Source organism: Lepidochelys kempii, chromosome 10, assembly GCF_965140265.1.
Source record: "Lepidochelys kempii isolate rLepKem1 chromosome 10, rLepKem1.hap2, whole genome shotgun sequence".
NCBI classification, from domain to species: domain Eukaryota; kingdom Metazoa; phylum Chordata; order Testudines; family Cheloniidae; genus Lepidochelys; species Lepidochelys kempii.
Window position 1 is genome coordinate 50,169,332 of NC_133265.1, and position 22,641 is coordinate 50,191,972.

At 38.9% G+C, this 22,641-nt stretch overlaps 1 protein-coding gene across 6 annotated transcripts in view; it reads left to right on the top strand.

Annotated features, from left to right (window-relative positions):
- Positions 1–22,641, top strand: part of SCAPER (S-phase cyclin A associated protein in the ER) — a 345,110-nt gene that overhangs the window by 285,610 nt on the left and 36,859 nt on the right. For all 6 annotated transcript variants that reach the window (XM_073303508.1, XM_073303509.1, XM_073303513.1 and 3 more), the window contains one exon: positions 1,346–1,501. In XM_073303508.1, the coding sequence (XP_073159609.1) occupies positions 1,346–1,501 (156 nt within the window). The remainder of the gene's footprint in view (positions 1–1,345; positions 1,502–22,641) is intronic.

Here is a 22,641-nt window from a genome sequence, read left to right on the forward strand (position 1 = left end):
AAATCCCATTAAGGAATGGCACAGATAGACTGGAAAGAGTTTCCTCCATTTCTTCTCTGTCAGAACTATTATAGCTTACAGCACGTTGCATCAAGGTTGGGCAGTAAACTAAAGGGGAGATGGAGGGATACTTGGAGTGCCAATAAGAACACAGAGATTTCCTTGGAGAAAAAGGAAGAATAACATTGACCAGAAAATGTGTACCTTTGATAATCGTTTGTCATTATTAACTTCAATTCATCTCCTGTTCATCTCCTTCCCCTCCTGCTGCTCAGAGATAGACAGCACTCAGCATTTTAAACATCTAACTCCCTAGCTATCTTCTTGGTATTTGCCTGCCAATGTTGGAGAGCATGTTTATGACCTGTATGGTGAACGTCAATTGCTTAGATCAGAAATCTACAAGACATCTAATACTTACAACTTTTCACAAACTTACCTGAACAGTCAAGTGTAACTAAAAATCTTCAGTCTTTTTTTAATAAGATTTTAAATGGTCTTTTAATACTGCAATGAGATTCCTATTTTGTACACAATTAATTTTTATTCATAATTACTTATATTGTTTCCAGTAGCTGTCTGTCAGCTGTGTGAACTTTGGAAAAAAGTCTGATTTCTAGCCCTGCAGCTCTTGGGGAGGGGGTTTAAAAGTGGGGTGATATATCTGGAGAGATGATCTGGGGAGCAGCACTTTGAATGGAGTTGAAGGAGGCAAGATGGCAGCAGCTGCAGCCAGAAATGATGAGATATGAGATGATCAGGGCCTAGACCAGAGTTTTAGCTACCACAATAAAAAAAATCATCTAACCGTAGAAAGCTGTTATCTAATTGTTATTTGTTAGTCAGTTAATTGTTGCCTATTAAAAAAAAGAGTATATACAGTAGTCATTGCTGGTTTATGTTGTAATAAGATTGCATCTGGATAACATCATCTCATTCTTGTGTTGTTGTGTTCTGGGAACTTTTTCTCTTCATGTTAAAAAAAAATCATACTACTGCAAAAATATAGAGATTATTATAAATCATTTAACTATGGCAAAATTCCACTGTCCTTCTAAGAGTATTGTAAAATAAACATATTCATTCATCTTACTTGTAAAATATAACAGAAATTACCCTAAGATAGACAGATCTCTTAACAAAAACTTCTATAGCTATAGAGGGCCAAATCTAAGATTATTGCAGTTTGAGCTACTTTATTTTACCTTTTATATTTGTATATTTGTGAATTCAAAACCTGTTTTTTATTCAAGTTGACATTGATAATGATAATACTAAAAAAAAAATTCATTGAAACTGGCAGGGTGCCATATCTTAATGCAATGTTTTTTCCCTCCACTTCTAGTTATGTGGTGAATATAGGATTGATAGACAAATTATGCTGCTGTTTCCTCTCCGTCCAAGGTCCTGTTGATGACAATTCAAAAATAGCTACTTTTCTGCAAAATGCTACAGCAGTGTTACATGGAATGTGTCAGCTCTGTTTTGCTGTCAATGGAAGGTAAGTGTGCTTGCTATTATCATTTCTGATTTGCTCTTTCACCTTTTCTTTAAGCATCTGAAAAGCAGCAACCTTTGTGGCCACAAGTATATCCTTCTCATGTGGAACTGAACAGTCTAGGTGAAGTTCTAGAGTAGAACTGTTTTTAGTTTAACCAGGGTTGGTAAAGATGCTGGTATCAAAAGTTCACTGTGTCCACATTTTGGCTGTACAACTATATTCAGTTATCTGCAACCATCCTAATAGTAAGTAATTTATCCGAATTACAAACTTTGTCTCCTTTACTCATCATCATAGAAAATGTTTCATCACTAGTCATTTTAAGTAATCAGTCCTGAGGATTTCAATATATGTTTTCTTAGAAGCTAAACTCAACTGTTAAGTAATTTATTTCTTGTATGGTCTAATTCAGTCTTTGTACTTTAAAATTCCAATTGCAAGAAGGAAGTGATTTTTTTTTTTTTTGTAGGTACTCATTCAGTGGAATTCATCCTGCAGGACAGTAGGGATTTTAAAGGTTCAGGATCGTACATGGACAGGATCATTTGAATAATGAATTTTACTTGTAAAATAAATAGCCACATAATAAATAAGCTAGATTTTAGGTTACACTTAAATTTTTATAAGGGAGCGATGAAAGGAGCAAATACTTGTTTTCCTTTATCATTGTATAATATTTTTAAAACATTCTTGTTAACTAATGTTATGCAATTATTTTGTTAATAACATGGGGAAAAGTTAACCATAGCATGCAAACGTAGATAAGGAAGAAGAGAAAAAAAAACAACATTGATGCAGGGGGAACTTAATTCCTGAAAGGGAAAGGTAACATTAGTCATGAAAAACAAACATGAGTCAGTAAAACACAAAATATGGAACAAAGCTCTAGGTGGCTGTAATTTCTGATAAGTAGGAGTCCGAGGACCAAGAAAAAGGGCTGTAACTGCAAATATTATTCCATAAAGACCATCGAGACTTAATGAAATTTGTCTTCTAGTCTCTTCCTGTGGGCTGCCAAGTTGTCATTTTGCACTTTCAACACAATATTGCCAAAAGTCAAATAGATATTAAAGAATCACCCTTCTCTTAGCAAAAAAATTACTCTAGCCACAAGAGTAAGTGACATACTATTTGGAATTTCTAAAGCAGGCATATCCTTCCCAAAAAATATTAGAAAATATTGTATCTTAGAATAGTGGGAAGCTATGCAAATACCTCTTTCAGGAAAATATGTACCTTGTAGCAGGTCCAGAACATCAAGTAGATGAGATATCATAGTTTCCAAAACATCCTGTGATATGTATAAAAGATCAGCTGTTGAAAATATTAATAATCGTCTCAAATGTGTGTCTTTTTTCTGATAATTAGGTACTATGGCTTGATCTCTTACACCAGCAGTTCTCAACCAGGGGTCCGAGGGCCCTTGGGGGTCTGCGAGCAGGTTTCAGGCGATCTGCCAAGCAGGGCAAGACTCACTGAGGGCCAGGGCAGAAAGCCAAAGCCCCAGTGTCTCAAGCCCTGCCAACTGGGCCTCAAGCTGACGCCTAAGCAGCTTAGCTTCACAAGGCCCCGTGTGGCGTGGGGCCCTGGGCAATTGCCCTGCTTGCTACCCCTGCTTGCTACCAGGCTGGCTTTTACATGCAGAAAAACAGTTGTGGCACATGTGGGCCATGGAGCTTTTATAGCATGTTAGGGGGGCTGCAGAAACAAAAAGGTTGAGAACCCCTGTCTTACACCAAAGAAATCAATGGGAATGGGTTGGGAACTTCCTACCTGAGAGACCGTCGCTGTCCTCATGTCATACCATAGGTACATCTACTCTACACTGCATGTTTTTTCGATGGTGTGTAGAGTACATAGACAAGTAGCCCCTGTATAAGGGTATAAATAACAGTGTAAACAGTGAGGCAAGGCTTGGGCAAATATAATACAGACATGCTGAAGGGTGTGGATATGTACCCGAGTACATACCCTATACAGCTCTTTACTCACCCAAGCCATGCCTCCTCATCTACACTGCTGTTTTTTGCTGTGTAGTGTCCCATTGCTTCCCTGCAGCAGGAGCCTTTCCCTGCTGCAGGAAGAGTCTCTGGCAGAGGTCAGTTGGGTACTTCAGGACCATGGAGCTTTGATCCTGTATCAGATCATGGGTCACTTGACCTGTCACTGTATACAAATGCAAAAAATGCTTAACCTTTATATGAGATCTTTGTATTTAAAATTTCTCACATTCAAGTAGCAGTGCTAAATATGATACAGAATAATCATGTGAACAAGGATTATTGAAATCACATGCTAATTTTGAGCCATAACATACTGTGTGGACTAAAACCAACATAATAGTATACAGTATTCGTAATGAGATCAGTCATGGAAAGGTTCAGGTTAATATGAATTTTTTTCCAGAAAGTTTTGACTATATCCAAGCAGGTTTTTATCGTGACCATTATTATGCAACCTTATACAGCTATAACTATAGCATTCATAGTAGTAACCATTAGTACAAATTCAGGGTTTTAAAAAATTTTATTATACTTTTAATATATGGTACATAATACTTGAATATTTATTTTATATATATATTATCAATATTGGAGTCATTTTAGATTGGTTTGCACATTGTGCCAATATATACTTGTGTATGGTGTTATTTTGCAGTATAAGAACCTAAATACAATATAATAGAGTATTAGAATCATAGACTTTAAGGACAGAAGGGACCATTATGATCATCTAGTCTGACCTCCTGCACAACGCAGGCCATAGAATCTCACCCACTCACTCCTGTAACAAACCCCTAACCTATGTCTGAGCTATTGAAGTCCTTAAATCGTGGTTTACAGACTTCAAGGTGCAGAGAGTCCTCCAGCAGGCGTCCCGTGCCCCACGCTGCAGAGGAAGGTGAAAAAACTCCAGGGCCTCTGCCAATCTGCCCTGGAGGAAAATTCCTTCCCAACCCCAAATATGGCAATCAGCTAAACCCTGAGCATGTGGCCAAGACTCACCAGCCAGACACCCAGGAAAGAATTCTCTGTACTAACTCAGATCCCACCCCATCTAACATCCCATCACAGGCCATTGGGCATATTTACCACTAATAGTCAAAGATCAATTAATTGCCAAAATTAGGCTATCCCATCATACCATCCCCTCCATAAATTTATCAAGCTTAGTCTTGAAGCCAGATATGTTTTTTGCCCCTACTGCTCTCCTTGGAAGGCTGTTCCAGAACTTCACTCCTCTGATGGTTAGAAACCTTTGTCTAATTTCAAGTCTAAACTTCCTAATGGCCAGTTTATATCCATTAGTTCTTGTGTCCACACTGGTACTGAGCTTAAATAATTCCTCTCCCTCCATGGTATTTATCCCTCTGATATATTTATAGAGAGCAATCATATCTCCCCTCAGCCTTCTTTTGGTTAGGCTAAACAAGCCAAGCTCTTTGAGACTTGTTTCATAAGACAGGCTTTCCATTCCTTGGATCATCCTAGTCGCCCTTCTATGTACCTGTTCCAGTTTGAATTCATCCTTCTTAAACATGGGAGACCAGAACTGCACACAATATTCCAGGTGAGGTCTCTCCAGTGCCTTATGTAACTGTACTAACACCTCCTTATCTCTACTGGAAATACCTCGCCTGATTCATCCCAAGACCACATTAGCTTTTTCACAGCCATATCACATTGGCGGCTCATAGTCATCCTGTGATCAACCAATACTCCGAGGTCCTTCTCCTCCTCTGTTACTTCCAAGTAATACGTCCGCAGCTTGTAACCAAAATTCTTGTTATTAATCCCTAAATGCATGAACTTGCACTCTTCACTATTACATTTCATACTATTACTATTACTCCAGTTTACAAGGTCATTCAGATCTTCCTGTATGATATCCCGGTCCTTCTCTGTATTGGCAATGCCTCCCAGCTTTGTGTCATCTGCAAACTTTATTAGCACATTCCCACTTTTTGTGCCAAGGTCAGTAATAAAAAGATTAAATAAGATTGGTCCCAAAACCGATCCCTGAGGAACTCCACTAGTAACCTCCTTCCAGCATGACAGTTTACCTTTCAGTGTGAACCGTTGTAGTCTCCCCTTTAACCAGTTCTTTATCCACCTTTCAATTTTCATGTTGATCCCCATCTTTTCCAATTTAGCTAATAGTATCCCATGTGGAACCGTATCAGATGCCTTACTGAAATCGAGATAAATTAGATCCACTGCATTTCCTTTGTCTAAAAAATCTGTTACCTTCTCAAAGAAGGAGATCAGGTTGGTTTGGCACGATCTACCTTTTGTAAAACCATGTTGGATTTTGTCCCAATTACCATTGACTTCAATGTCCTTAACTACTTTTTCCTTCAAAATTTTTTCCAAGACCTTGCATACTTTGTTACTATTGTAGAGTGGTAGCCATGTTAGTCTGTATCAGCAAAAACAACGAGGAGTCCTTGTGGCACCTTAGAGACTAACAAATTTATTTGGGCATAAGCTTTTGTGGGCTAAAACCCACTTCATCAGATGCATGGAGTGGAAAATACAGTAGGCAGGTATAAATACACCCCACTTGATGATAAAATAACTAAAATCAGCTTTTCCTTACGCTCTCAGGAGAAAATTGTGCATGTTGGAAGAGAAAGGTAGGAGTAACTTTTTTTAGGGCAAAATGCTGTCATCAGTCCACTCATCAAGTAGCCGAATGGTATTTCAGGAAGGTTTGCAGTAGTCCACAGGGTGCCAGCAAAGTCTCTTCCGGTTGAGGTACCCTTTAAAATACTTAAATTACCAAGGAAGCTCCAGATTCAATTGTGTATATCGTGTACCAGTGTCTGAGGCCAGGCGGGGTCTCGGAATGTAAATATGGGTTGTCGTTATGAGCTGCCTTTTGGACATATGTTTCTTTTTCATACTCCTATCTCCATCCCAGATTTTAAAGCAATAGTTTCTTTTCCCCCCTGCTGTATTGAACATTCCTAAATAAAATACAGCAGTTTTGTTTTCTTGGTAAATCAGACATTGTGCATTGATGCTATATGATCTTAAGATGCTCTATGCATTGTGTTTGGAAAAATCGTGCTCAGTTTATCTTATTCTTGGAAGTTGAAAAGCAACTATTGATCAATCTTTTCAATAGTTAATCAATATAGTAATTATAATTATAAAATACAATATTTTATATATACTGGATGAAATTTTAAGCCTAGGTGCCTAAAGTTAGGCACCTAAATCCGTATTTAGGTGTGTAAATAAAAGTGCTAAGCACTAAGCACTAAGTGCTAAGCACCTGAAGCTTCCTTTGTCTTCAGTGGGGTTTGGAGGGTTTAACAGTGTTCACTGATGGTGGCCCTGCTTCCCAATACTCATTGTGATTGTAGGAGTAAAGGTGTATTTTCAGGCCTTGAATCCTGCACTGCACTGTGACATGTTGTGCATGTGAATACAAGACAGAAAATGATGAAAAGGGCAGGGAACACAGGGAAACCTGATCCTCCATTGATAACAACATTGCTGTGCTGCCTCAACGTATTTCTTCCTAGTAGCAGGAGTGAGGCTTAAGAAGGAAAACATGGAGTCAAGTTCTTCATCAACACGTCGAGGATCATGCTTATGTCTATTTCTCTTCAGATGTGCCCATTCTTCACATGTTCCCTACCCCTTTTTTTAACCTGAGTATGTGTGAATAAGACTGAATACACAAGAAGTTTAGCTGAAGCTCTGTGCAGAAGACTATGGCTAACGCTTAAGCTCACTTGTCACCATCAGTAGCCTCTGCTTACATTCATACTGAAATGTAACAACTCACCGTACCATGCCATGCACTGCATAAGGACTTGCAAGATCAAGACCCGTGTTAAAAATACATGAAAAATCAACGAGCCAAAGACGTAATTTTCTATGAGCCCTGAATGAAGAACTGTATAACTGATGCAAAGGGGAGGAAGGAAATTCTTCAGATGTAGTACATCATAAGGGCTAGTTGTATCCAAATCTTGTTCTCGTTAAGGACTGTAAAATAAACTAACAATAACACAGACTCAATGATAAAACTTGGTTCTGCACAACGAGAATATTGCAAATAAACCCCTCTCAAATCATCAAGCTTCTTGGAGCATCAGTTTACAGAGTATATTTGTCATTGCTTGATGTGAGAACTATTTACAAGCTCCCTTGCTAATGTAATGTGGAAATGGAGTGTGACATCAATACAGAAGCTGTGTTGTTGCTACTGAATCTTATCTCAAAACAGAACTGGGCAGCATGTAATCCTTAATGAATCTAGACTGTGAATTACAAACTAGAACAGCGGTATGCAGAAATATACAGGGTTTTTGTCCAGGAAAATAGCAAATGTCAGATCACAGAAATAAAAGGGAAGTAGGCTGGTTTTTCTGTTTTATTACAGTAATTAAGATAATGCCTGTTTTGGCTGCTGAATGGCAAAATAGGATGTAAGCAGTTTGCTAGAGTACTGATTGTCCTGCTTTCCATTGCCAAGACAGAGCAGATTCAAGAAGTACTCTAAACTACATGCAAGTAACAAATGCTTACTTAGAAGGGAAGAAACTAAAAGCGTTCATGACTGTACATACCATACAATGAAGGTGAGGCCTAGCTTTATTATATTAATTATAGCAAGCATAAAAGTTTTCTGTGCTTACTTATTTATTTTTACCTCCTAATTTTTACAGAGTTGTTGAGCTGTAAATCCTAACATGAAAAGACAGGTTTTGTCCTCAAACTTTTTTGAAAGTTATTTCTTCATTTGACTACTGTTATTAACCGTGTGTGTGTATACAAGCATTAAAATGTATCCCTCACAGACTCATGACTGCTTTTTACATCAGTTCATATTTTTAAATATAAACAATTTTCTCTCATAAATAAAAGCTTGCAGAAATTGTTCTTTTATACTGTTTGTGTTACAGAGCAATATCAATAGTATTGTTATATAAATGGTATATGCTCTAATAATAATTCCTATAATCGTGCTGTAGCTAAATTTCTCAGTATTGACAAATAATTTGTTTCAAGAGATACAGTAATTAACCTGTAAATGAGCTATCATGAGATTAGTATAAGCAATATGCTGTATTAACATAATTAATATTTTTACATTAGTATTTATTATTTTTATAAGCTTCTCTCCCAGTAACCCAAATTCTGTGGCCATTCATGGATCCCTTATGGCAGAGCTTGAACTCTAATGGGTACCAGATTTTCATAACAGTAGTGCAGGCTCCCTGGCTTTTCTTAAATTAAAAAAAACAAAAACCACCCACCATCTTAGGAGCTGTTGCTGCAATTCAAATACTCACCTGTTTTTTCATGCTAATGATAGCTAAGAGGTTTGCCCTTAATGATTATATTCTAATAACCACTCTTCCAAACCCATATAAGGTATGAACCTCCTTTAAACGGGTCATTCAAAGAGAATGGTACAAGGCCAAAACCAGAGAGCGAAAACAAGCAAAATAAAAGTATGGGACTACTTGTAGAAAAAGGGGCTCTTCAGTGTGAGGAAGAAAATCTAAATCTGGCCCTTTGTATGGGAACTGACACATAGTTACTTGCATTTTCATTTCTGAAGTTCAGCAACAGTTTTATTAAGAACTTTAATTTTAACTAGTGGTGTAGGGTGTACAATGTTCAATTGTCAAAATTTGAGATTCATGACTGATACCATTGTTGTGAAAATTGTGGGTGTTGTAATTTAAGTGAGTAGGAAAGAAAAGATGCGAATGACATGCACAAATAACTATTCCTCAAAGAGGCTGTGCTTGTTTGCAGAACCCTTATTTTCTGGTGTTTCATTGCTGTAGTTACTGACTTCAAACCTAAAATAGCTATGGCATAATTGTATATTCTGCCCATGTGCTTTTTAAAACTTTAATCCGTTGCTTGACAGTTACCATTGAGTTTGTTGTTAGACTTCTCAACATTTGAAACAGAATCAAAAGATTTTTGAAAACCTCGTACATATAAGAGATTCACTGTTTTACTAGGTTGAACAAAATCACTCAAAGCAGCATATACAAAAGGTCATATTTTATTTTCCCTCATCGCATATACATTTTTTTCACTTTAAAGCCCACAACTGGTATGAATAAGGTCTTTTACTTTTTTATTGTAAACATTTAGGCTTAAAGTGATTATAACTGACAGTTAAAACCAACAGGAGCCAGTGGCCTGTTCATGTACAAATTATCTGTAATACAGGCAAAATCAAAAGTAAACATTTCCAAGAGTTCCTTCAGTTCCACATTAGTTTTCTACAAGCCAAACACAGCAGACAGAGTGTTTTGTTTTTTTTTCACAGTTATGTCCTGTGGTGTAGTTGCAAAATGTGCAGTTTTCTTTATGAAAAAATAATGCTTGTGTTTTTGAACCACTTCTACATCTGATTTCTTTTAACATATATTTCTGATTGATTCCCTGCTCCATAGTAGTACTAAATTGTGAAAGAATTGTATCCAGCTAAATAAGCTTCATCATAGGATTTGTTTCGCACTATTAATGGGTTGGGAGATTAGAATAAGTTAACATTAACCTCAGGTAAAATTGATCAATCATTTCATTACAAATAGTTGCAAAAATTGCTCTGAGGTAGCATACACTGTGTTCAGTTTTAGGTTATATTTTGGGTGATGAATAGTTTTCAGCTGATTAGTCTTCCATTTTATATCACTGAAAAACCTAAGATTTATCATTAAAATTAAGAAATGCTAATTGATGAAAGAAGGTATACTATACTTTGATATGAAGGGAAAGAGGAGTATTTTAGTGACTTGAGTGTTATGAGTAACTATAGAGTCTGTTGCAGAATAACTAATTGGGCAACAAAAATAAAATTTTAAAGGCAAGGAGTTTCTGGGGAGCTCATTGACCTACAAAGCGAAGTTTTAAAAGTCTTCATCTAGACATCTAGGGTTAAATTATGCCTTTCCACATGAAAGCCAGGAAAGGCCACAAGCTCCCACTCCTTGGTATGAGCAGAGGGCATGGCCATCTCAATCCAGGAGTGTCCCAAAAGCTGTTATAATTAGCATTCCCTTATGAGCGATACTCCAGTTGGTTCCTCGTCTGCACCTGAGATGGCCTCTTCCCCCACAAGGGGATGGCAGTTGTGGAGCAAAAATCTGCATAAGATAATAATGCTGACAGATTTGAAATAGGATGATGCTACAGAGAGTAGCTCACTCCTGACTTCATTCAGCCACACTCACTCAGAAAACATGCAAAGAGCCCCAAAGTGAAGAGTTCATGAAGGAAGGATTCTACAATCCAGGGAAGGAGAGGTGATGTCATATTGGCTGATCAAAGCACTGCCCTCCCCCAAACAAAGTTTGAGCCCTAATAGTAGGTTTTCTACTCTTTTGATCCTCTCCATGATAAGAAATAGAGGGGATGTTCAACCTGCAATTAGACTGAAATGTTTGTTTCATTTTTTTATAGCAGGTAGGTGGCAACAAATCAGCTTATTTATTGATTGATTGGTTGATTGATTGATTGGCCTTACTTAACTTGCCTGTTGGTAAGGCTTTCAATATGGTGCATTACATTTTGAAAGAATTCAACAGTAGTAGCTTTTTGAAACTCTGTTGCAGTTTGGTTTATGGCATGATTTCTTTAGTGGATTCTTAGGACTCCCAGTTGGTTATTAAAGGCAGTCGGTGTTAAACAAACACAGACCCCGTTTTTGAACCTGTACAATAAACTCAGACACATTAGTCTCTAGTCGAGTCTTTGCAAGTGAGTGACCTCTAACTCTTATGCCTCTAATGGAAGTAGCTGAGTGCCGATTAACAATAGCGAAAAGGAGTTTGTGTAACACCACAGATGGTACCTGTAGGTAAATAGACAAAGTTTTCTTCTTTTTGTTTTTACTGCATTTCTTCTGAAGAGCTAGTTGTTTCCTTTCAAAGATTTTATGAGGTGATTGTGCAGCTTTGTGTGTACTTTACACAAGATAGGTGAGCTATCTATGAGAAGGACTAGGGCACTAATATCCTGGTGGCAAAGGAAAAATATTTCGTAATTTAGGCTTATTTTCAGTAACATCAGTCATGGGATGGGCTGCAAATAGAAGAGTATTAAAATAAGCTTTGTTCTCTTACAGCAGTTTCAGAGAAAATTATTCTTGACACATATGAGCTGATCAACTGAGCATCAGTGGTTCTTCTGAGCAATCATCATGCAAATTTAAATACCTAAAAGATCATTTATCAAGTTGTACCTGCAGCCTAAATCCTGCCTCCAGTTGCCAGAACAAGTAATTCAGCTGTACATTAGGGAATTCCAAGTGGGAGAGAACTCCTTGGAGGCCAGGGAGCAGGAGTAGAGCCGATTTGAAGCCACTACTCCAACTTAAGGGCTGGAATAACATTGATGGCCCTAGCATCTCCCTCTGCTTCCCCTTTCCCTTTACTCTCAAGGAACAGAGAATCTTACAAGCAGTGGATCCGCAGGCTGTGTCCCTGCCCAGCACCTACAGCATGATTTCTCTCAGCCACCTGAAGAGCCCACGCAGACCCTGTATTTCTGTAGTGTAGAACAGTGGTTCTCAAAGCCGGTCCGCCGCTTGTTTAGGGAAAGCCCCTGGCGCACCGGACCGGTTTGTTTACCTGCCGTGTCCGCAGGTTCGGCCGATCGCGGCTCCCACTAGCCGTGGTTCCTCGCTCCAGGCCAATGGGGGCTGCGGGAAGTGGCGCAGTACTGGCCGCCACTTCCAGCAGCTCCCATTGGCCTGGAGTGGCGAACCGCGACCAGTGGGAGCCGCGATCAGCTGAATCTGCCTACGCGGCAGGTGAACAAACTGGTCCCGTGTGCCAGGGGCTTTCCCTGAACAAGCGGCAGACTGGCTTTGAGAACCACTGGTGTATAAGATTTACCGCCTCCCCCCCCCCGCTCTAGTTCCTAACATTTCCTCCACTAGAGAAGTACACTAATTCTTCTGTGATGGGATCCTTTATGACTCTGGAGGAGTGGGGAGATTAAGACTTAAGAAACGGGGCATTTATTTAAAAATAGCTTGCAAGTTAAATTGTGCAATGATATACTGCACACAGACATATTCTTTTGAATACACTCCCAGAATTCCAAAATTATCACTGCTACAAAACAGCTGTGAACTGGAAAATAACTGTTGATATTGGCAGAAATTTCCCATGTGAGGTCAGCAACTACGTTATTCTCCATCTTAGAACTTGATCCAATAGAAAATAAGCTTTAGGAATACTTTATCTGTACAGCTGCAGGCACAAATTTCAGTTCCAAGGGGAAGTACCTCTCTAACAGCTGCTAAATGCTGCATTAAGAATTTTACATTTAGCCCCCTTCACAACAGTAGAAGCTTAGACTTCTTGCTGTATAATAAACAGACTTAAGGGAATGACATTGAAGGCCTTACTGAGTATGCTGGGTGAGTCCCCTGATATGCTAATGTGGGAGCAGGTTCTTCTTTGAGTAGTATCCCTATGGATGCTCCACTTCAGGTGCACATGCACCTCTTGAGCCAGTGATCAGAGATTTCTAGCTAGCAGTGTCTGATCAGCCTCATGTGCGCTGTATGCCTCCTTGTGGTGGACACCAAGGTTATATAGGGGTGCCCAGGCAAACCACTTTCTGTTCCTTCTCTACCGCCTTGGCCCAAGATGAAACACTAGTATGTTCACCTAGAGCATTCTTAGTCTTTCGCTTTATCCCCTTTTTCTATCAAAGTTAGTTAGTTAGGGTTGTTGTTAGTGTAGTTGTTAGTTTAGATGGAAGGACTGATTTCCCTCTCTTTTGCTTTGGGAGACTTATCCTCCTGACAGGCTATGTCTGGCTTGCCAGGCTTCAAACATTGCCTCTCTTGCCAGGAGGCTATAGCAGTGAACCACAGACACTCCAAGTGAGTCCATTGCCTGGGGGAGTGAGTCCCGCATCTCCTAGAGTGCATCTTTTGTTTAACCCTTAAGTCCAGGGCTCAGAAGAACAGGGAATTAAAGCTCAAACTGTTGGCTATGGAACCTGCAAACACCCTCTGAGCCAGGTCAGGAGATGACACTCGCCCCACATCTATCCCTGACAGATCTAGCAGCCCATCAACCTTAGGGTATGCTTCTCCTAAGAAAGGAAAGCCTTTGGAGCACTCTAGGAAGACTACCGAAAAGAGGAACACAGACTATATCTAAGGAGCCAGCTCCAAAAAAGACCAGGTCCCCATCAAGGTTCTTGGTCTCCGATAGGGATGTAAAAGGTTAACCGGTAAGCATTAGTCTTAACGGTTAACCGTGGGCAGGCTGGCCCCAGCAGCCCTATGCCAGCCCTGGCATGAGGCACCCCAGCCATGCCAGCTGGCAGGATTGGCCCCAACCGCTTAATTTAACGACATATTTTAATCCTTTAAATGGTTAACTTTTTAAACAATATTTACATCCCTAGTCTTCCAGGGCACCGTTGAGGCCACAGACTCTTCCGCCAGTACCAGCAGGCCCATAAAGACCCGAAGCTCCAAGGAGAGGAAGCACAACTCCAATAGGATGCCCATGCCCTCTGCTAGTAAGGAGAGTAAACACAAGGTACCATCGAGCTCGGCCCCGTCATCAGCACTGAAGCATCTCGGTCAACCATGAACCCAACCATCGGTACTGATGCAAGCAGCTCAGCCGGGGATGTCTGTACAAGTGGTACCCTCAGTACAGAGAAAGCATTGGCGCTTGACAAAGCCTGTGGTACGCTCGTCGGTACTGGTACCATTTGTTCCAGTCCTGGCAACCTCAGCTACAGTGTGTGTACCAGGGTTCTTTCTTGTACTGCAGGAGTTCAGATACTCAAGGATTGCTCTATCTTGGATGAACCAGAGTCCCCCTTGCTGTCAGGTACAGAGCAGTTCATGGTACTGAGACCTCGGTCTCTAAGTGGCCACTCTGTGGCACAGGACTCTCTTACATTCTCGTTGACTGCCCCTCCAACTACAATGGGAGGATGTGGAAAAAGAAGAAGAGGGCTCCCTGTCACTTTCCTCAATTTCTGTTAGGGGTTCTCCTACATACCCCTTTCGGAATCTTTCGTGCAGGGAGAACTTCGAGGCTTGTCAAGGACCAACTCTGTATGCACCCCTGCTCCCTTATAGACCCCTCCCCCCACAAAGTGGCCATATTGGGACCCCTGGGCAACCTAAAAGCAGGAATTCAGCAGACCACCGGTACCATCACTTTAGGGAGACTGGGGTTTCGCATCCTCCCTCTATTCTTTCACAGCAGGAGGAGATGTTTGAGGAGCTGGAGGCTAGATCAGATGAGGAATTCACCCCTGAAACTCCCATTTCATCATCATTGGCAGTCATGCCTCCCACTCCTTCTGTCACCGACGAGTACAGACAATTCCAGGACCTCATTAGAAGGGTGGCTAACACTCTACAGATCCCTCTGGAGGAGGTCAAAGATCATCAGCACAGGCCACCAGATATTTTGCAGTCAGCAACACTCTCCAGAGTGGCGCTGCCTATTAATGAGGCTCTCCAGATCCACTTAAGACAGTATGGCACACACCGGCCACTATTCCACCAATGCGCAAAAGGGCAGACAAGAAGTACTACGTGCCCCATATGGACTCTGACTTTTTATTTTCCCCTCCCTCTCCTAACTCCCTTGTGGTGGATGGCTCTGAATGAACGGTATAAGCAGCACTTTTTGAGAACTACCCCCATGACAAGGACCAAAAGCGACTAGATCTCTTTGGACAAAAGCATTAGGCATCCACAACCCTGCAGGTTGAGATTGCAAACTATCACGCAGTCCTTGCCAAATATAACTTTATCAATTTCAACATGCATTCAACCAGATCACAAGTGGCATGTGCTGCATTTTTGAAGAATGGCCAAGTATCTGAGATATGTAGAGCTACTATCTGGTCTTCAGTCCATACATTTTCAAAGCATTACTCCCTGCTCTGTGCCATTAGATCTGATGCAGTACTTAGTACAGCAGAGCCATCTTCAGCTGTGGATCTTGTTCTGAAGCTCCCTCCTCCTCCTAGGAATACTGCTTGGGAGTCACCTGAAGTGGAGTACCTATAAAGACACTACTCGAAGAAGGAAGAAATGTTATCCTGTGCAGTAACTGTAGTTCTTTGAGATGGGTGCTCTACCACCTGCCCTCCTTATCCTCTACTTCAGTTGTTCCCTAGGAAATGACTGAGTAGAGAAGAAACAAAGGGCAGTTCGCCCACGAACGCCTATATGTCTGCCGCGAGAAGGCATAGGGTGCGTGCACAGGCCAAATGAGCACTGATAGCTAGAAATCTCCAATTAAGGGCTCAAGAGACATGTATGCACCTCAAGTGGTGCACCTATAGGGGGACACATCCCGAAAAACTACAGTTACTGCACAGGATGAGTAACATTTCCTTCCCTGGCCGACTCGACTTCAGTCAACTAAGAAATGATATTTAAGGATTAAAAGCACTAAGCAAGACTCCCTGTTTGGCAGTTTCAGAGGTCAGCCAGGGCAATGAAGAAAAAGGTCATCCGACCCTAAGATTACCTGGAAGGCAGAACCAGTCCATCTCTCTACCGAAGGTCACACTGGGAAGTCATTCCAAAGCTAAGGTCTAGTGACTCCTACAGACTGCACAGCTCCCATTGGAGAGAGACAATCCTGAGAATTGGAACTAGCAGAGTGCAGGAGGTAGCCAGCTCATTTGCATGAACTCCTGTATGAAATCTTTCTCACGGGTTTCACAGCACAAGTGCTAGCCACAGAGACAAAGTTTTGGCTTTTGTATCATGCTGAACTTTCCGAGGTCAGCCTATCGTAAGGCCAGAATCTGCTGGAATAACTCTCGAGAGTCATCAGCCTGTTGGTGTAAAACTACCTGCTATTGTTGATCAGCAGTACCTGCTCCATGTATAGTATGATCGTATTACAATTAAAGTTTTCTTTCCATTATAAACCTAATGTTCAGAGTCTGTACACCCTAAGCAATCCCCCGAAATTTCACATGCCACATCTTAGCCCATGCTACAAATCACGGTGGATAAAAATCAATTATTTCTTTTTAAAAAATAAAAAAAAAATCTGATTTTTTTTATTTAAATCGGAATTTTTTGATAAAATGCTTTTTGAGGAAAAAACCTATCTAAAGAGAGTTTTAATTACGATACATTTTAGCTCAAAGATATCTCATCATGGAATAGGGATTATAAATTCTAATTCTATAGCATGAGACAATATATTCATGTAATGTTTAAAAAAAGTTTTTTAAATGAGTTCCAATAGTTCATAGATTAGGAACCCCAATCTTATGGAGTTCCAGGGGCTTCTGTATAGATTATTAAGTTAATCTATTTTACCAGTGGGACTCAGTGTTCAGTCTAGAAGACAACCATCAGAAATGCTTAGTTTTGCAGTTCTCAAACTGTGGATTTGAGTCTCCAGAGATAACATGCTTCTTAACAGCAAAAACATTTTTAAATAAATAAATAATATAGAGAGGTGAGAAATAACAGACCTCAACCCTATTGTCCCTCTGCAAATTTGTGTACACAGAGTCAATCCCTTACGTCTCTCTAAAAGTGCAAAGTTTCAAAAAGTTCAGTGAACAGAAGATTGTTGAGGGTGGAATAGATCTGGACAAGGAGAAGAAATCTGGAAGTAAATGTAAGAAGGGCAGGACAGGCAGTAGAAACAAAAGTGAAACTGTTTGAGCAGCATATTCCAGAAGTCTTGCGGTCTTTCTGAGTGTAGCCTTCATTGATTTGAGATCTACCATACCATTCTCTCACTAGAAGGGAAAACCTGTAATGGCTGCAGGCTGTAAAAGAGACCCAGTTTGGGAATATTTTAATGACGTTCCTCTACCTATGGGTAAGACAGGCATGCATGCAAAATGCAAACAGTGCAACAAAGAAATGGAAGGCATGGTTGCCCGAATGAGACAACATCATGAGAAGTGTTCCTTCTCGGGAGGAAGCTGTGTTGAAGATGATGAAAGGAACATGTCTGAACATGCAGGATCTTCAGGTTGGTAAACTTTTTTATTTCATACTTCTTTCTTAAGGACTGCCTCTTTTCCTTCTGGACTATTCTTGAATTCTCATGTTTGAGCAAAAAGTATAGTTGTTACTCTATGGTACTGCCATTTTAAATGCAGTTGTGATAAAAAAATAAATAACTGAAATAGGCAGATCTTTCTTTTACAATTTCACCTTTAAAGTAGTTCTGAGTGTCAGTGAATGCAATGAGTAATACTAAATGAGCAGTATGGTAATAATAATTAAATAACTGCATTGACTTGTTTTGTTTAGGAGAATCCATCCTCAACATACAGGATTCTGAAGACTATCCACCTTCAAGATCACCATCATTTTCTATAGTTTCAGAGTTATCTGCCAATGATAGTGTTTCAGTCACATCATGTATGTCACATAGCCACAATATATCACCTGTAGCAAAAAGAAAAAAAAATCTCCATCATCCAGAAACAACCATAGATAAATTTGTGATAAGAACCAGCAGATTACAAAAAGAGGTAATTGATGAAAAAATTGCCTGGTTTGTTTACGCAACAAACTCTCCTTTCCATATGATTGAGAACCCACACTTCATTAACATGATTCAGTCATTAAGACCAGGATATAGTCCACCTAACAGAGCAGATGTCACAGGCAAATTGCTGGATAAAGTGTGTGAAAGAGAACTGAGCAATGTGCAAAAGCTCTAGAGGGTAAAATTGTTAACCTGAGTCTTGATGGCAATGTCCACAATGATCCTGTTGTATGTGCTTGTGTGACAACAGAAGAAGGGAATGTCTTCCTTACAGAAACAATTGATACATCAGGAAATGAACACACAGCAGAATACTTACAAGAAGTAGCAGTAAAACAAAAAACGGTGAAAAAGAATTCAAATATATAGTATGCAGCTTAGTCACAGACAATGCTAAAAATGTATCCAAGATGAGAAGTTATTTAGAAAAGAGTGAAGAGAGTCCCAAGCTAATAACATATGGTTGCAGTGCTCATTTGATGCACCTCCTAGCCAAAGACTTCAGTATTCCAGAAGTAAAGGCTAATATTGTTGAAATTGAAAAATACTGCTGTAACAACCACTTTGCAGCAACTGCTCTGAAAAAAGTGGGAGGAACCAAGCTAACTCTCCCACAAGATGTGCGATGGAACTCAGTGGTGGACTGTTTTGAGCACTATATCAAGAACAGGCCTAATCTGATGACAATTTGTGAACAAAATTGTGAAAAAATAGATGTCACTGTCACAGCCAAAGTTCTCAAAATTGGGCTTAAGGGAAATGTTGAACACATACTGAGTATCCTTAAGCCTATTTCTGTAGCCTTGAACAAAATGCAGGGAAATAGCTGTTTTATTGCTGACGCTGTTGAAATTTTGAAGGAACAGAGTGAGATCTTAAAAAGAGAAATATGCAATGACAGACTTAAATTACAAGCATTAAAAAAACGAATGGGATAAGCACTATCTCCAGCTCATTTTCTTCCAAATAGTCACAATACTCAGTACCAGGGTCAAACCTTAACTGCTGAAGAAGAGGAGTTGGCTATGACATGGACATCCAGCAATCATCCCTCCATAATGCCGACTATAATAAACTTCAGAGCTAAGGGTGAACCAGTCAAGAAATATCTGTTTGCTGATGATGTTTTAAAGAAAGTTACACCAGTGAACTGGTGGAAGTCACTTAAGCACTTGGATTCAGAGACAATTGAAGTGGTAATCTCACTTTTAACAGCAGTAGCTTCTTCTGCCAGTGTAGAAAGACTATTTTCTTCCTTCGGACTAATTCATTCCAAATTGAGAAATCCTTTGGGACCTGAAAAAGCAGGAAAATTTGTTTTGTCTTTTCCAGATTAAGAACAAACAGAAAAATGAAGGTGAAGATGACTGAGTTAGCTGCAGAAGCCAATATTTTAAGTTTCTTGTGTTGACCTGGCTGACATAGTTTATTTAATTTTGGGGTTTTTTAAAAAAAATATATTTCATTTAACTATTTTAGTTAAAAACAGTTTTAACAAAAACAAACCTGATTTTTAAAAACTTGAATGTTTAACTAAATTCAAAAATTCATATGCTTGTTTTGTTAAAATATTCTATGTTTGCTGTTGAAGAGAGAAATCCAGAATACATACGTTGTTGTTTTAGTTAAATAAAACAATTTAAATGTCTGTCTGCTGATGTTATCCTCCTAATACAGCATGGCAAGAAAATCCTCCAAATATTAGTGATTAACCTGTTGAATTGGAGATAGTTCACCTCCCAATGACTTCATAAATAGCTGCTTCAGTTACCTTTAGTAAATGAAATAACCAGTCATTCATTTTCTGATATAGCTATAAAACTAATCTGAAAAGGTTTCAAAATAAATCATTTTAAAAATGAATAATGTGTACCTTCTAAAAATGAAACCTACATCTATCTCTGATTTGTGAAGAATATGTATTAAGAGTATAACAACCAACAAGAATGCACTTTTTGTAGAAATCCATGATTAAATTGAGTCTTCCTGACTAGTGTAGGATGAAAAAATAGGATGAATATATCCAGTAGATCATAACCTTTGCAAAGATGTTACATGGCATATCTAGAATAAAACATATTCCAGTTATGTCATATTTACTTTCAGAAGCATATTTCCATAAAGCATTATGGGGTACAACATCACAGTAACAATTTACACCCACTTTGCATTCATTTTATGCTGTTTTAAATGGAGAATCTGGGTCAGTGTCTTTTATCCATGTTAAATTTTAAAACACACAACATTTTCTAGATTTTAATCACCTGAAATTTTGAACATGGAAAAAAAAAACCTCCCCCACCATTCCCTTTCACTGTCCACTCCCCTGTATCTCACCCAGGTATAACTGCCCACTCACTCATCCCCTTTGGACTTGCTCAAGTATGCAAAGTGGAGAGGAACTCCACTTTGATGCGCATCATAAGATCTGGTAGAAGAGATCCCTCCAATGGACCTCCCACACCTATCTGATTTAAACCTTTAGTGCTTGTTCACAGCCCAAAATTATCACTAAAACAATGTGTTTCAGTAGAGTCCAGCTAGCATCAGACATTATACTTTCTACACACAAATTTTACATCTTTAAAAATAACTCAGACATTAGATAGAATATCTGGAAATGAACATGCAGGGGAACCAACTAGTTCCGCCCACCCCTCAGCCATATAATCTATCATCACTCACTATCTCTGCACCTGACTTCTGCTGTCCACCCAAGCCTAGCGTTGCCACGTAAAATGTACAAAACTATATGCCAAGGCAAAGTAACAAACTACTAGAAACTAAAACCCATTTCTTATTCAAAAGATCCATTTCCAATATACTGTATTATAGCTATGTAATATATACTATATCCAATATATTAAAGCACTGACCTATACTACAGCTATGTGGAATATGCATTCTATTGTGGGTATGCTTAAAGGGACATTATCAAAGTTAGTACATCCTAATTTTAATTTACCTGTAAACCTGATGGTTATAGCTGGGTATATACCACTTACTGCAGCTCAGTTGCTTTCTCTTTCTCTCTCTCTCTGTTTGCACCTTACATATTCTAAGAAAATCTCACCAGGACTGACTAAATAAAAGTAAAAATAGCATTAGCTAATCTACTTGCTCCCCAGAAACAAATGTATAATGAACTCTATAGGGAAATAACTGCAATGGCGCTGTTTCTTTATGTTTGGGACCCTGGCTAAGTGTTGTTTGTTTGTTTTCAATAGTTTAATGTGTATTAATCAGTCATAGAAGGGTAAATATAAAAGTAATATATAATAACTAAGATGGATTAATCAGGTATGTTAAATACATATTCTTAAAATCTTAATTAGCATCCTTTTAAGTTGACATAACAAATTACCAAAACAAACAATCCTACTTATAAAACCATAATCATACCCTATATGTTTTCCAGCAATAATGACAAATTGTCTTTGCCAGAGAATTTTAAGAACTCACCATGATTTATTTCTGCTTAATAATACAAAAATTGACCTACATTTTCTTCAGCTACAAGCTCTGCTTTATTATGTTGTCTTGAGTTTGTGCTTTTAATTACATCCACATCTTGAGATATGTTTATTAGAAAAATGAGTATCAGGTGAAATCCATCTAAGAAGATTAAATACAGTTCTGTTAATAAGCTCCTTATTTCACACTCTAATGTGCTTCGAGATCCCACAAAAGAAAGAGCAGTAAAGGTACAACATATAGGAGTTGATTTCACAAGTAAAGTTATACAAGTATGTTGAAAAATCCCAAAAGTGAAGGCAGGGGCATTTGTTACCAATTTGGATTCACCTTTTCTACCCAAGGAACAATAATTTTCTATTATAAACACAAACCCCCATTGATATAGGGATATCCATCTGTAACCTGGTGCTTTCTTATTCACTTTGGTTCTTCACTAGTAAACAGTTAAGCACCAGCACAAGATGATGGTGACCGAAAGCCTGGCAGTTGTTCAGAAGCACATAGGAAATCAGGTGGTGGTTTCAATCCACTTCTTAGTAGATAAATGTCCACATCACAAAAACTAATCTTAGATGTTATTATCTGACACTCCTGTTGGCAGTCTCCTAAAGACAAAGGAATCACAATACCAAATCAGACCACTGGTTCATGTAATCTGGTATCCTGTGTTTGACCGTGACCAGTACCAGATGCTTCTAATTAAGGTTCTAGAATCCCCTTAATGGACAATTAGGAAATAATCTGTCCAGAGGGAAGTTCCTGACAGTGAGTACATTGTTATCCATATAAATAACTAATCCTTTTTTAATCCTTCTGAGGTCTTGTATTTCTTGTGACAGTGAGTTCCATGGGTTGACTATTTGTTGAATCAAAATGTATTTCCTTTTATACATTTTAATTGAAATTTCTTGACTTTCATTTTCATTTTTGTTTTATTATGAGAAAGGGTAAATAAGTGTACCCTTACTCAATTTACCTTTTCTCTACCATTCATTGTTTTATATATCTCTTGTATGTCCTCTATTATGTGTAAATTTACTAATCTTTTCAATCTCTTTTAGTGTGGAAGTCTCCCATGTGTCTATCATTTTAGATCCCCATCTATGTACCCCCCTATTTGATCCTTTTTATTTTTTGA